This window comes from Calidris pugnax, unplaced genomic scaffold, assembly GCF_001431845.1.
Source record: "Calidris pugnax isolate Ruff unplaced genomic scaffold, ASM143184v1 scaffold146, whole genome shotgun sequence".
NCBI classification, from domain to species: Eukaryota; Metazoa; Chordata; class Aves; order Charadriiformes; family Scolopacidae; genus Calidris; species Calidris pugnax.
Window position 1 is genome coordinate 135,487 of NW_015090869.1, and position 14,601 is coordinate 150,087.

General features: G+C 38.9%; 2 protein-coding genes across 2 annotated transcripts; both read left to right on the forward strand.

The window, feature by feature from the left end:
• The first annotated feature begins 3,132 nt into the window (after positions 1–3,132).
• LOC106890102 (olfactory receptor 6B1-like) lies at positions 3,133–4,056 on the forward strand. The gene has a single exon (XM_014945684.1). The coding sequence runs from the start codon at positions 3,133–3,135 to the stop codon at positions 4,054–4,056; it is 924 nt and encodes a 307-aa protein (XP_014801170.1).
• Positions 4,057–13,410: 9,354 nt separating this feature from the next.
• On the forward strand, positions 13,411–14,346 carry LOC106890087 (olfactory receptor 6A2-like). The gene has a single exon (XM_014945670.1). It carries the CDS (start codon positions 13,411–13,413, stop codon positions 14,344–14,346), a length of 936 nt encoding a protein of 311 aa, XP_014801156.1.
• The last annotated feature ends 255 nt before the right edge of the window (positions 14,347–14,601 follow it).

Consider the following 14,601-nt stretch of genomic DNA (forward strand, 5'->3'; position numbering starts at 1 on the left):
GAGGTTATGAACTAACAAAAAAGGAGTGTGGGAGACGGGCTAGCTGAGAAGGGTCACATAGACATGGGTCAGCTAGTCCAGCAAGAGCTCAACAGGCACCGTACTCAGCTTATCTAGCTCCCAACAACTGCAAGGACGTTCTGGCCTTGAAGGCAGCTGTGGTCCAACAACAGAATGTCTGCGATAAGGTAACATGTAACCATAAGAAAGGAACTATGGGCGGAACTGTCTTTTTAGAACTAACCAATAATGAGCTCTCATTTTGCAATATGTATGAGCTAATTATGTGTGAGCATAAAAGAATGATAGTGTGTCTAAATAAACAAAGCTTGCTGATCACTCATATTGAGTGCTCATGTCTTCCCTCCATCGCGACAAAGGAGAAGCTTGCACAAAGACATTCCCTTATATGGGTAGAGATGCCTTCATGTTTTAGGTGTCGTAGGGTAGCCTTCCTTCTCTCCAGAATAGCTTAAATCTTGCCAGAGGTCTTGAGTGAGGTCTGCCACATGCATACATGCTTCTGAAATGGCCACAAAACATGGAGATGTAGACAAATGAGTTCCATTTGCAGAGTGATATGCTTTGTAAATATGGTTAGTTGATCACGAAGGCACAGCAACAGAAAATTACTCAGGTATAGATTCACACTATATGTACTTTTGGGTAGTTTCCTGAAGAACCTCTGTCAGTAGCTTGTTCATAAGAAGAATCACTAGTAGATAACTAGGAATAGTGACCTCCAGAAAATGTTTCACAGCAGCTAAGTTAGGTTAATTTTTTGTTTCATGAACTGCAAGTGCTGCAGAGAGAGCCTCGGAAAGCTAGAATTAGTATTCATGATTTTTCTTCTTGGGTACCTCAGTTATACAAAGGCAAAGTAAATAGTGAAATCCCATGAGTGATTACTTACGCAATCTTACACTGAACTGTTTTCTTAAGAACAGGTAAGAAGCAATCACGTCAGTAATGTTTTGCAGAACTCCCAGCACTTGAGTTATGTTTTTTCAATTAAATCATGAAGAAGGGTTGTCTTCCCTAACTAATTCATGAATGGGACCACAAGCACTGCTGAAGTGGTGTGAAGGTAAGAGGAGAAGAAAGTTTATCACTGTTATTCTTCATCAGGAATTTTTGTAGTATAATCATATTATTCTAAGGAGAAACTAATCTACTGGCATCTCAACATCTACAGCATATGTAGGAACTACACTGAGCAACACACCTAGGCATCTGAGCTGCTTGTTGACATGCACTTATAGAGACAAAGAAGAGAGAATTAGACTTGGGTATGGAATGATCTATCTGACCCCTTTTAGACCTCTTCCTCTCAGTGAGAGCAGTGTTACCTGGAAATGCCTGTATATCTATATTCCCTAGAAGGAAGACAAGCTGAATATATTGTACATTAGATAACTAACCTGATAGCTATCTAAATTTCAGTAGATGAATCTCAGCTTCTCAGTATGGTCTTCTGATGCTAAGATAGCTCATGTATTTAATTCAGTTCAAGTGACAGAGAAATGTAAGCATTGTATTTTACTGAGGAGAATCACTATCACTCTCTTGTAATTGCTTATTTAGATGTGTAAGATGAACAATTTAAATCTGAAACCCTCAGATATCCCCAGTTTTATAGAACTAAAACTGACCAGGTAAGGAAATACTGAATGCATGTACTATGGAGACAAATTGGTTAATAATGTATTTTGTGCTGACTAAGAAAAAAAGACAAAATTTTGCAGCTTCTCCTTAGACATGTGGAATTCCTCATGGTAGTAAAAGCTAGCAGTAATATGGTTACAAAGTTAAATGAGTTTTCATATTACAATCTTAAATCATAGTTTATATTACCACTTCTGAAGCTATAAAAGGTTTTAAATGAACTGTATCTGGACTGGTGTTTCGGTGTCCATGAGTTATTTCATGAAGATAAATGTTCTTCTATCACTGAAAACCTAGTTTATTATATGCTTTTCACTAATAATTGGGGGGGGGGGGGGGGGAAGAGGGGGAAAAAATAATCAAAAAACCCACAAACACCCCCTGCTGAATAGAAGAGAGATCTTAGGCTTAGAAACATGGGTTTGATCTAAATCCATGTTGTCCCCAAGGAGACTTGTAGGCTTCCTCAGCCTCATCCCACTGCTTACTCTAGGAACTAGTTATTTTTGGAACTGCTTTCTGGAGACCCCTGTGAGATCATGAGCTCTTCTGCAATCTCATGTGATTTACGTAGTAAAGTCTGCTTGCTTTCTTGTGTGCATTAGACACTTAACCCAATTTGGTGTGTGTGTGTGGGAAGAGGTGTGTTGTTCCTTTGTTTTTAACATGAAATAATATACTAGACTATTAGAACTTTAAAACAAGATGAAAAAACATTTCTTGTCTTAGATTAGAGTATGATAAGGTTAAAGGAGAGAAATGTGCATTTTCGAGTTTGAGGGGTTTTTTTTCTTTTCAATTTTGACCTGTGGAAATTGAGAATAATATATGAAAATTATCTTGTCAAATTTTTTAAAAAAGTAGATAGATAAAGAAATGGAAAAGCAGTGGATAGGAGAGGAAAAAACACAGACAAAGAAACAGAAACACAAAGAAACACATATTGTTCTCTGGAAAAACCTGTTTCCCTTAGTGAGTATCTTGAGGCTTTCTATCCTTGGAAAATGTAACCAAGACAAAGCTCTACTCTACAGACAGCGCAGGAATGATTTGATTTTGCAGAACTAAGCCCAGTTGCCTAAGTCATGAAGGTGCATCCCGGATATCCAGTATCCCCTGCAAGTTAGAGAGAACTGAGCATCCATCTGGACATTCAACACCCATGGATTTCAGTAATAACCTAGGCCACTAATTATGAACCAGATAACAAAATATATATTGAATGTGCTATTATATCTTTAAAATGGTATATGATCTAAATGAATAGTGTTCTTTTTCTCCCTCTCCTTATGTTTTTCCTTTTTTTATCATTATTATCCTTTCTTCTTATCAACTTCCCATTTTTTCCCTTTTTTCTTTTCTTCCTCTGCAGTTCTCACCACTATTCCTTTGATTTTAAAAATATTCCTTTTTTATTTTTTAATTGTCTTACGTTTTTCTCTGAAGCTTGATACTATGCCATTTACCATGAAGCAGAAAAACAGCACATTTCAGGAATTTATCCTCTTGGGATTTCCAACTGTCATGGAACTTCAGATGTTGCTCTTTGTGGTATTTCTGGTGGCCTACATGCTAACCATCTTGGAAAATGCACTCATAATTATCTTGATAAAGATCAACCATCAGCTTCACAAGCCCATGTATTTCTTCCTCAGCAACCTCTCCTTCCTGGAGGCTTGGTATATCTCAGTCACTGTCCCCAGACTGCTAGTGAATTTTCTTGTTGAAAGCAAGACTATATCTTTTGGAGGCTGTATGACCCAGCTTTACTTCTTCAGCTCCCTTATTTGTACTGAATGTGTCCTCCTTGCAGTCATGGCTTATGATCGTTATGTCGCCATCTGCAATCCCTTGCGCTATCCAGTCATCATGAACCACTGGCTCTGCATTCAACTAGCCACATGTTCCTGGCTCATTGGCTTCTTGGCCTCCGTGCTGAAAGTATTTTTCATTTCTCAGCTGTCGTTTTGTGGCTCCAACGTCATCAACCACTTCTTCTGTGACATCAGCCCTTTGCTGAACATGTCATGTGCTGACATGACAATGGCTGAAATAGTGGATTTTATCCTGGCCTTGCTTATCTTGCTGGTTCCCCTCTCTGTCACGATTATCTCCTATATATGCATCATCAGCACTATCCTGCATATCCCCACAACCCAGGGCAAGAAGAAAGCCTTCTCCACCTGTGTTTCTCACCTCACTGTAGTTATTATTTTCTTTTCAGCCACTCTATTCATGTATGCTCGGCCCAAGAGAATCCACCCTTTTGACTTAAACAAGCTGGTGTCAGTTGTGTACACTACTGTAACTCCTATGATCAATCCCTTCATTTACTGTCTGAGGAACCAGGAGGTTAAAGGGGCTTTGAAAAAAATCTTCAGTCTTAGATAGACTGCCCCCAAGGTCTCTCAATCCATTGCTGTCCACCTTTATGGTAGCTCTTTATAGACAGAGTGTAAGAGTTAGAAGGAAAGGCTTGAAGATTTAGGTTGTACTTAGAACTGCAATCATCATATTGCTATTCAAGAGACTGAGGCATACATATGGCCACATACACTCACCTTCCTACCTATTAACTTCTTTCTCCTCTGATGAAGGATTATGCACAATGAAGTTATTGATTTGACTCACGGGCACTTTAGGGAACAAAAAGATATGTCTACGATATCATACATCAATGGGTTTGAGAACAGAACTGAATAATTCTGTTAATAGCATGTGATCCAGCTAAGGTCAGATGCATGTCCCTAACTACAGACACATGCCTAATGTTTTAAAGACCTTGGGTATTCTGCTTGATCTACAAATGTAATGCTCAAAGGAAGAGTTTTTTCTGCAGTTCCTGTATCATAACTGCCTATCCAAAATGGGGAAGTCTCAGGTACTTCACAGTATTTCATCTTCTACAAGAAGTCTGTACTTAAGAACCTGAATCAATCCTTCTGGAAGAGAGTAACAGTAGAAGGAAAGAAAATGCTCACAGTGGAATGGGGGAAGCCCAACTTTCTTAAGGAACGTTGAAATAAATACTCTAAATAAACTGAAGACTTAAAATCCTGGTGACTGTAAATAAAATAACTTTTTGTCCAGTTTGTAGGATATTTTCATTAATTTCTGTTCATACAACTTCTGCCGAAGTCACTGTGTATTAGTTTACATATGAATGAACATACAGGTTTTGGGGGATTTTGTGTATTTTGGGAATCAGTGGCTGCTCTCTGCTGCCTTTGTCAACATCTGTACCACTAATTTAATTTACTCTAGGGAGTGATCTGTACCCATTTTGCTAAACATACACAGAGTCAGATGGTGATAATATACATGGCTAGGCCCCTTTTTACCAGGCTGACCATTACAATGAGCAATCCCTTGATTGTGACCTAGTCCATAGGCTTTTGCAACTGTTCACCCAGACCTCCTGCTGGTGTGTTGTGTGTGCTGTTCACTGCCACTTCTCTGTTGCACAACAGCAATGTCATCTTTCCAGTTTCCGCTGCTGTTATTTCAGAATATCACTGGGGTTAAAACACTTCAGATGCAACTACATCGATATCTCCTTCATTTACAAGCAAGATTCCTGCACTTCCAAACACAAGGTCCTGGGATGCTATTGCCTTCCTGTGGCCCTTCACTGGTCTGGAAATACTGTAATAGCTTCAAAAGTTAATCTACAAGTTCACAGCCAAGAAATATCTTACAGCCTGTGTTGTTTATGCTTCTACATGGTACTGGGTATCTATGCTACATGTAAAATGATGGACACTAGACAAAATAAGGTGAGCAAAGATCCCAAGACTGGTGCAATAGCTTTGGAGTATTGGGCCATGTGGACAGAGCAAAAGGGAGGAGATATTTCATCTTTGCATCCAAGTCAGATGGGCTCTAAACTGATTGGAAGCACAGTACCACTCCTATGTTTTGTTTGAGGAAAGAATCAATTTTCCATTTTCTCTAAAAAAGAGAGGAGAAGAAGAGATAAAGATATTTATGTGTTTAGGAAAAAAAATAAACTACTTTAATGGAACTATTAATAAATAATGAAATAATAAATAATAAGAAGAAATTTAAAAAAAAGGTATACAATATATACAAAATCATATCAAGCTCCCTGGATCACAATCACGTCACCAGCAGGCATAGGGAAAAGTCCCAGACTGGACTCAGTGATGGACAGGAGCTGGATTCTGATCTGGAGTCAGGAATGCTCAGATCTGGATCAAAGGCAGACGGACAGAGTCCTCCTCGGACGCTGGCCATTGAAGAAAGAGAGTTGACCCTTTGATCCTGATCTTCTATGCCAAAGTGACCCTCTTGGTGGGTGAGGGAAAGACTGTGGGTTTTGTTTGCCTGGACTTTAGTAGCGCCTTTGATACAGTCTCCCACAGTATCCTCCTGGAGAAACTGGCTGCCTATGGCTTGGATGGGAGCACTCTCCACTGGGTCAAAAACTGGCTGGAGGGCTGGGCCGAGAGTGGTGATGAATGGAGTTAAATCCAGTTGGCATCCAATCACGAGTGAGGTGTTCCCCAGGGCTCAGTATTGGGGCCAGTTCTGTTTAATATCCTTATCAACAACCTGGATGAGGGGATCAAGTGCAGCCTCAGTAAGCTTGCTGATGACAGCAAGTTGGGCAGGAACATTGATCGGCTGGAGGGTAGGAAGGCTTTACAGAGGCAACTGGATAGGCTGGATCAATGGGTGGAGGCCAATGGTGTGAGGTCCAACAAGGCCAAGTGAAGGGTCTTGCACCTGTGTCACAACAACCTCTTGCAGCGCTACAGGCCATGGGAAGAGTGGCTGGAGACCTGCCCAGCAGAACACCTGGGGTGTTGGTCAACAGTAGGCTGAATATGAGCCAGCAGTGTGCCCAGGTGGCCAAGAAGGCCAATGGTATCCTGGCCTGTATCAGGAACAGCGTGGTGAGTAGGGCCCGAGAGGTGATCATCCCCCTGTACTCGGCACTGGTGAGGCCCCACCTCAAGTACTGTGTCTGGTTTTGGGCCCCTTACCACAAAAAAGACATTGAGGTGCTGGAGCAGGTCCAGAGAAGGGCAATGGAGCTGGTGAGGGGTATAGAGCACAAGTCTTGTGAGGAGCGGCTGAGGGAGCTGGGAGTGTTCAGCCTGAAAAAAAGGGGGGCTGAGGAGAGACCTTATAGTTGTCTACAACTACCTGAAAGGAGGTTGTAGAGAGGTGGGGGGTCAGTCTCTTCTCCCAAGTCACAGGCAATAGGACAAGAAGAAATGGCCTCAAGATGTGCCAGAGGAGGTTTAGGATGGATATTAGGAAAAATTTCTTCACCAAAAGGGTTTTCAAGCATTAGAACAGATTGTCCAGGGAAGTGGTGGAGTCATGATCCCTGCAGGTATTTAAAAGACTGGTAGATGTCATGCTAAGGAACATGGTTTAGTGGTGGTTTTGGCAGTGTTTTGTTAATGGTTGGACTCAACGATCTGAGAGGTCCCTTCAAACCTAGACCATTCTATGAGTCTATGATTGTATGAGTATTAGAATCACTCACCCCAAGACCCCATTGAAAAACACAGATTTTATTAGTTGGCACTGTTCTTCACATGGAAGAAATTTCTTAATCATAATTTATCAAAAAACTATAAACACTAGCCGTCAGATCAGTCTGTCTGAGGTGAGAATACATGAGGGATTTAACGTACACAGAAATCTGTGATTAGAATTTGAGATTGTCTGCTTCACGTCTCTCCCGCTTTGAAGTAAAACTGGACCAATTTTGTGTTCTGTAACTTTACATTTAGCTAGGCCTCCTCTAACTCTCTGAAATTAACAGCATATTGTGGAGAAAACTGCTCATTCTCAGAATGATAAGAGCAATGTTTGTGCTCAATGCCAAGGAATGGAAAGCAGAGAGGCCCTTGCTTATACTTATTGCTGTAACAACCAAGGTCAGCCAATTTTCGTTATTTGCCCCTTATAGGGTCGGAAACGGAAAAAACATAGAGGGGTCACATTAGTGGGGAAGAACGGACAGGACAGGACAGGACAGGACAGGTGACCCAAATCTGACCAACTGTGGTATTCCATCCCATCTGCCCCATGCTCAGCATAAAAGCTGAGGGATCAAAGGGTCAAGGTTCTTCCTGCGATGGCTGACATTCGAAGAGGACCCTGTCTGTTCGTCTGCCTTTGATCCCAATCCAGACCTGGAATCCAGTTCCCATCTGTCGCTGAGTCCAGTCTGAGACTTCCCTGGTGCCTGCCAGTGACGGGACTGTCATCCAGGGAGTTTGATACGGTTTTGTATATATTGTATCCATTTCATTATTTTCTTCCTTTTTTAAAAAAAAATTAATATTAATTCTTCATTAAAGTAGTTTAGTTCATTCTAAACTTTTGAATCTCCTTCTCTCTTCCTCTCCTCTTTTTGGGGTGGAGGGGAGGGCCATCTGTTGGTCTGGTTGCAGTGATTTCTGCTGAAACCACCACAACGTCTTCTTTTACTCTCTGGAACATATGTCAAATTTCTGATTGAAATCTTAAAAACTGCATTTACTTCCTGGTGAGATTTGAAGTAAAAAATGCAAAAACTCTCTCATTCCTTCCAGAGGATTGTTGTGGAGTCACATGCAGCATATTTATACAAAACTCTTATGAACTTTTCAGAAAACAGTATCTTCTCAGTACTACTATGATTGTTTATTAAAGAACCTTTTTACCTACTGTCTTTACTTTTAACCAGATGGAATCAAAGAGTCTGCAGGCAACATCAATCTGTTCGAGTTCCAGGATGCCTGATGGAAATTAGTGCCTGCTTAATGTGTATACTGGACAGCGATTTTCAGTTAGGCACCGAATTGTGTTTGAAATCAACAGACATTGGGTATTTAATTTCTGTAACTTCCTTGGAAGAATCACACTCAAATGTTTCCAATGTGAAGAAATAGTATGAGATAGAGAATGCCAAAGAAGCTACAAGATTTCTAAATCCCCGTTATGAGAACAAAATAACACCTTAAAAGCACGGACATTAGCTTGCTATACTTGGAAGGAAGTGATGAGAGTTAAGACTACCCCTAGCTTTTCACTGGGGTCATACTGTCTCTGATTGTTGGAAATACAAATGGTGCGTTTTTTTCTGAGCCAGTATGAGTTATGAATTTAGTCACAAAAATGGAAGTGACCTTGGATCTTGGATTCCTGTCCCATTTTACAGGATTCACCTGTCTCAACTTCAGACATGTGAAGTATATATAAATCTGAGCTGATCATTTATCTTCATTGGTACTTCTTGGATGGGAGCTTCTACCAGATCCATGCTCAAGGTAGTCTTCATCTCGGATTTCTGTGACAGTCACCAACCATTTCTTCTGTGAGATATCACCCCTGCTTAACCATGCCTTCAAGGATATGTCAATGGCAGAAACAGCGGGTTTAATTTTGGCATTGATTATCATTCTTGTACCATTGCTTGGGGTGGTGGCCTCTTACTTCTGCATATCAACTAGTATAATGTGGATCCCCACTGCTCTGGGGAGGTGGAAAGCTCTTTCAGCCTGTGCTTCTCACCTGGTAGTTGTCATCTTCTGCTCTACTGCTCTCTTTACCTATGTCTGGCCTAAGGCCATGTGTGCCTTTGACTTCAAGAAGTATCAGTTCTATACACGGTTGTAGTACCTTTCTGCAAGCCTGTCATTTACTGCCCAAGGAACCAAGTTTTCATAGAACTTGCAGGAAAAATAATAAATGGCAGAAGTGAACTTAACAATAGGAATTCTGTGTCCTTTAAAGAAAGGATAATATAAACATAATGTTAATGACACTCTCAGTAGCCCTCATAACAAGCTTTTAGGTTACCATAATATTGGATGCCTAGCAGATAAAGATTAAGGTAATTACTGAGGCTCCTTCTCTAATCAAATCTTCATGGTTATTTCATAGTCTCCAAAGATAAATGTGTAGAGTAGATGGGGTAAATTCTCCTCAGAAATATATTTTTCACCACATTTACTGATACAGAGGGCTTAGAATAACTTAGGTACCTAATCATAAACATCAGTGCTATTTTTAGGTATATAAAGTATACTGCCTAGCTTCTGTCTGCCGCTCTAAAAGACTTAATGAGGGTCTCTGGTAGATCGTTGTTATATTTGCTAAGCCCTGTGGAGATATTTTAGATAACTTGAAGCATCTGAAATGGAAGAAAATATCACTGGTTAGCTAGCTGAATTCCTCCCCTAAGTTTTATCACCTCAGATAAAATGAGTCACTGGATGAAAATATTCCTATTACATAACTTCTCCCCACTTCCTCTATGAGACACTGTTTTAGCTACTTTACACAGTCATTCCCTGGAGCTGTTTATTGTTCATTGCCTATATTGGTATGCTAGGATGATTACACTACTAATTCCTTCCCCAGTTATGAGGTTATATGAAATGGAATAACCTGGATCTACTCTCTTTTGGACTAGAAGAGGGTAGTTTATTTTTGCCAGATTTATGCACCCAGAATTGAAATGTCTATAGCCAATATACAGGTCTAGATCGTATTTGAAGTTATTGACAGCAAATGAGACACCTCCCCCGCCCCAGAGCTACAGATTTGAAAATAATGCCAGACAGAACCTGATGTGGAAACATTAATTTCTCTTTATTGAATGTTAAAGGAGTATAGACTACTTGATTTCAAATAGACACCTGTACTGTACAGTTTCAGTTATGATAAATCCAGCCTATAGATGAAATTTTTCTTACCTTGCTTCAGATGTCTAAAAATTACCCAAGCCTATGCTAATCATCTAGACACTCTAAAACATTAATGAAATAATACAGACAGCTCCTTGTGTGAGTTAAACCATACTTCAACACGTGTTTAAGATTATTTACATTAATTCACCTTTGAAGCTATGCATAGCTATGCTAGGCAGAATTATCCTGGACCTTTCATTCTCAGGGGCTTTAGTCTTGAGCAAAATTACTCTAAATCTGTCTGCACCCCTTTGCCTCTTTTTTGAAATCTAGCCTCTTAGCAGTGGAGAAGCAGCGAATAATTAGTAGAATGAATGACCTATACGCATGTCAATATCTCATTGCTGACACATAAGAAGATCAGTGACTAAATTCTTAACTAGGCAGCTCAGCTAAGCTTCTGAATTTAGTAACATCTGTAATCAGGGTGATGATTCATCTCATCTGGCACTAACAGTACATAACATCTCCATTTGAGCCAATTGTTCAAAATTGGTTTGTAATAGGTCAATTCTTTCTAGAGCACAATTCAAGCAATTTGTGTATTAAATGGTTTCTCTGGGATAAAATAAATCCCACCCAGTGCTTATTTCTCTCCACTGTTTAAGTTAAGACAACTAGCTTATAGAGGTACAATATCATGACAGGTCTTTAAATGAGGGATAAAGAATATTTGTCTTGTCACATCTGCATTGTCAAGGAAGACAAATCCTACCAATAGTGTGAAGACCCAAATCCTGTTTTCTCTGCTGTGTAAGATAGACCTTTCTGTTATATGCCTCATATTGATTAGAAGAGAAGCCTTTGAGAAGATCTGTTTGGTAAGCAACTGTACACTGTTTAGCAATATCATGAACAGTTTTAGTCACAAATCTTTGAAAAAATAATTCAGCAAAGTCAGGAATGCTGCTTATTTCCTTAATCTGTTTCTGGCTACTGGAAGATTACCATATCTTCTGTTTTCATGGTTGAGTTTTTGAGTTTTTTGTGATTTTGTTGTTGGTTTTTTTTCTGAAGTTTAATGACAAATATTATTTCCAGACTATGGAAGAGGGAAGAAATAATTTGGTTTTTTGATTGGTCCCTTTGGAGCAACACCCCAAATGCACAGATGAAGACTTCAGAAAAGTGAAGAAACAATAAGCAGATGTCGCAGCACAGTCTCTCCGAAATTCATCCAGTCCCTTCAACATTGATAGGACTCAAAATTGTAAGTGAAACAGAAGTGTTTACTAATCTAGTATTTCTTATCATAAATATTAATAATACTTTCTTTAAGTTTGCTGAGTAGTATATTGGCTAATGAAGCTAGTAAAAAAATAAGACAGAAAAGATGGGTTTTGAATTAAATCATTTTAGCGAGAAGCCAATTTTATTTCTCATAGAACAGCTGTGAATTTTTGTACAAAGAAAAAAAAAAATTGAAGCAGTATTTTTCAACTAAAGATACTTTCTGTCAGTCTCAGTTTCCTTCCTTCCCTTCTCTTCCCTTCCAGCCTCCTCCCTTTCTTTCTGATAGATAATGATTCACCAAAATAACTTTGAGTAAAAGGACCTACTGTTAGAAAAGACACTATTGCAGGCCCCTGTAGTTAAGAACTAAATGCATTGTTAATGTTAATATAGTAGACTACAAGAACAGGGAGTTTTGAAACCTTTCTCAAGAAATTATTCTTGGTATTACTTTTATGCTTTCATTTCATTTAACAAAAAATTGTGCTTCAAAGGTTTAGAAATTAAACATCAAAGTCTGGGAAATCCAATCCTGGCTGTTTTATAGTTAATGGAGAAAAACACAAACAAACCTCAGGGTTGTTCAGCTAGATACATAATATGCCATCTGAATTTCACTTTGCTGGTGTCTCTTTTTCCCACTGTGACTAAACAGCAGTGATGTAATTTGAAGAGACTTGAATAAGTTGTCTGCTTTTGAGATGCCCAGAAATATCCTTCCTAGCCTCCAGATGTCATTCAAGAAGGGCAGAGGTCTACTGTAAGTCCTCTGTTGTGTCTACCTGAAATCAATTGATAATTCCAGTACCACATGGTATCTCAACTTGTACTAGGCATCTATGGGTGAGTCGATTCCTCAACACACAATTCAACAACCTGAAACAAGACTTAGATCTTAGCTACCCCACCTCCCTTCCAGCTGATGTTCTAAAAATGCAGAGGACTTCTGTCATATCCCTCATGCCCATCTGGACAGCTCAGATATCCTGGGGTTCCTTAAGTGGTACTACATATCTATGTGTATCCAACTGAATCTTGCCCTTATAATAAGAAAGAGGACTCCAACACTCATTAGTTATTCAGGCTTGAACCCTGCTTATACAAGAACCGGAATGTATTATACAAAATGGGAACAAACTGGAAAATTTCTCAAATTTCTCAAATTTTTTTGAAAATGTGAGGCAATGTTTTGTTTTTATATTGGGTTTTGGCTTAAAACCACATTAGAGAGTTTTTATATTGGGTTTTGGCTTAAAACCACATTAAGGCACATGGGCTATGGAGCAGAAAACCTTTATTTATATATTATACTTATTTATTTTATGCTTATTATTTTAATTATGTTAAAGTTACAGCTTGAATTCTGACCAAAATTAAAGTTCAAACTCTACAAAATAACAATGCATTGGTGATGATTATGTAAATACTCCTATTAAAGTTGATAATATTTTGCTATCTTTAAAGTATCTCTAGTGACTGGTTTTCAGGCATCTGTTCACATAAGTTCATTGTACAATTTTGAAAAGTACTAGACATAATAACAGATAATTCCCTCTAGAAGGTCAAGAAGTTAGACACTATGTCACTGAGAGAATTCGGAATTATTGTTGTTTCATTCTAAATACTATGTCTTTGAATAGTTTACAATTAATAAAACCAGTATTTTACAGCATATTCATACTAATTTGACTGCAGTGTGAAAAAATGTAAAAAAAATGTAAAATGTGATAGAAAGATATTCTAATGTATTATAATCACTAATAATAAGTCATTGATGTCTTTACAGATGTAGATGGGAGACATGGAGGTGAGCAATCACAGTGTGGTCAAAGAATTTATTCTGCTTGGATTTCCCATCGCTCCTCATTTGCAGATTCTCTGTTTTGCAATATTTCTTATTGCATATCTCTTAGTTTTAGCAGAAAATATTATTATCATCCTGACTGTCTGCACCAACATTAACCTCCACTCCCCAATGTATTTCTTTCTGAGTAACTTGTCCTTCCTGGAGATCTGGTATGTGACAGTCACACTTCCCAAGACAATGCTGAGCTTTGTGTCAGAGACAAAGCAAATCTCTTTCATGGGATGCATGACACAGCTGTACTTCTTCCTCAGCCTGGGCAACACTGAATGCCTCCTCCTGGCTGTCATGGCATATGACCGCTATGTTGCCATTTGCAATCCTTTCCATTACTCTACTATCATGAGACACACTGTCTGCATCTACCTGTCTATGGGATCTTGGTTGACTGGTTTCTTAATTTCTGGATGCAAAGTATTTTTTATCTCTCAGCTAACATACTGTGGACCCAATATAATCAATCATTTCTTCTGTGATGTTTCTCCCCTCTTGAACTTAGCCTGCACAGATATGGAAAGAGCTGCTCTTATGGATTTTGTGGCTGCCTTATTTATTCTCCTGATGCCTCTTTCTGTAGTAGTCCTATCCTATACCTATATTATCTTCACTGTCCTTCACATTTCATCGGTACAAAGTTGCCAAAAAACCTTCTACACCTGTGCCTCCCACCTTATAGTGGTCGTTGTCTTCTATGCAACAAGCATTTTCATCTATGTGAGGCCCAAAACACTTCCAGTTCATGACACAAACAAAATCGTGTCTGTTCTCTATGCTGTTGTTGTTCCTCTCTTCAATCCCATCATTTACTGCCTGAGGAACCAGGAAATCAAAGATGCTGTCCAAAAGATCTTGTTCAGAAAATAAGTTTCCTTGTAGAAAAATCAGGTCTAATGGGAGGGGGAAAAAAAAAAAAAAAAAGGGGATTGTATAGGTAAGAAAACCATATAGAAATAATCAGATTTTACGATTAAATCACTTCATGAAAAGTTTTGGTTTATACTTCAGAAATTGAAGCAAGATGGTCCAAATATATTATTTCTTGAAATCTGGAAATTAGAGGGAATGGATTGATATGAGTGAAACAGCCTTATGTATGATCTCCTGGCATTTTAAGCCCTA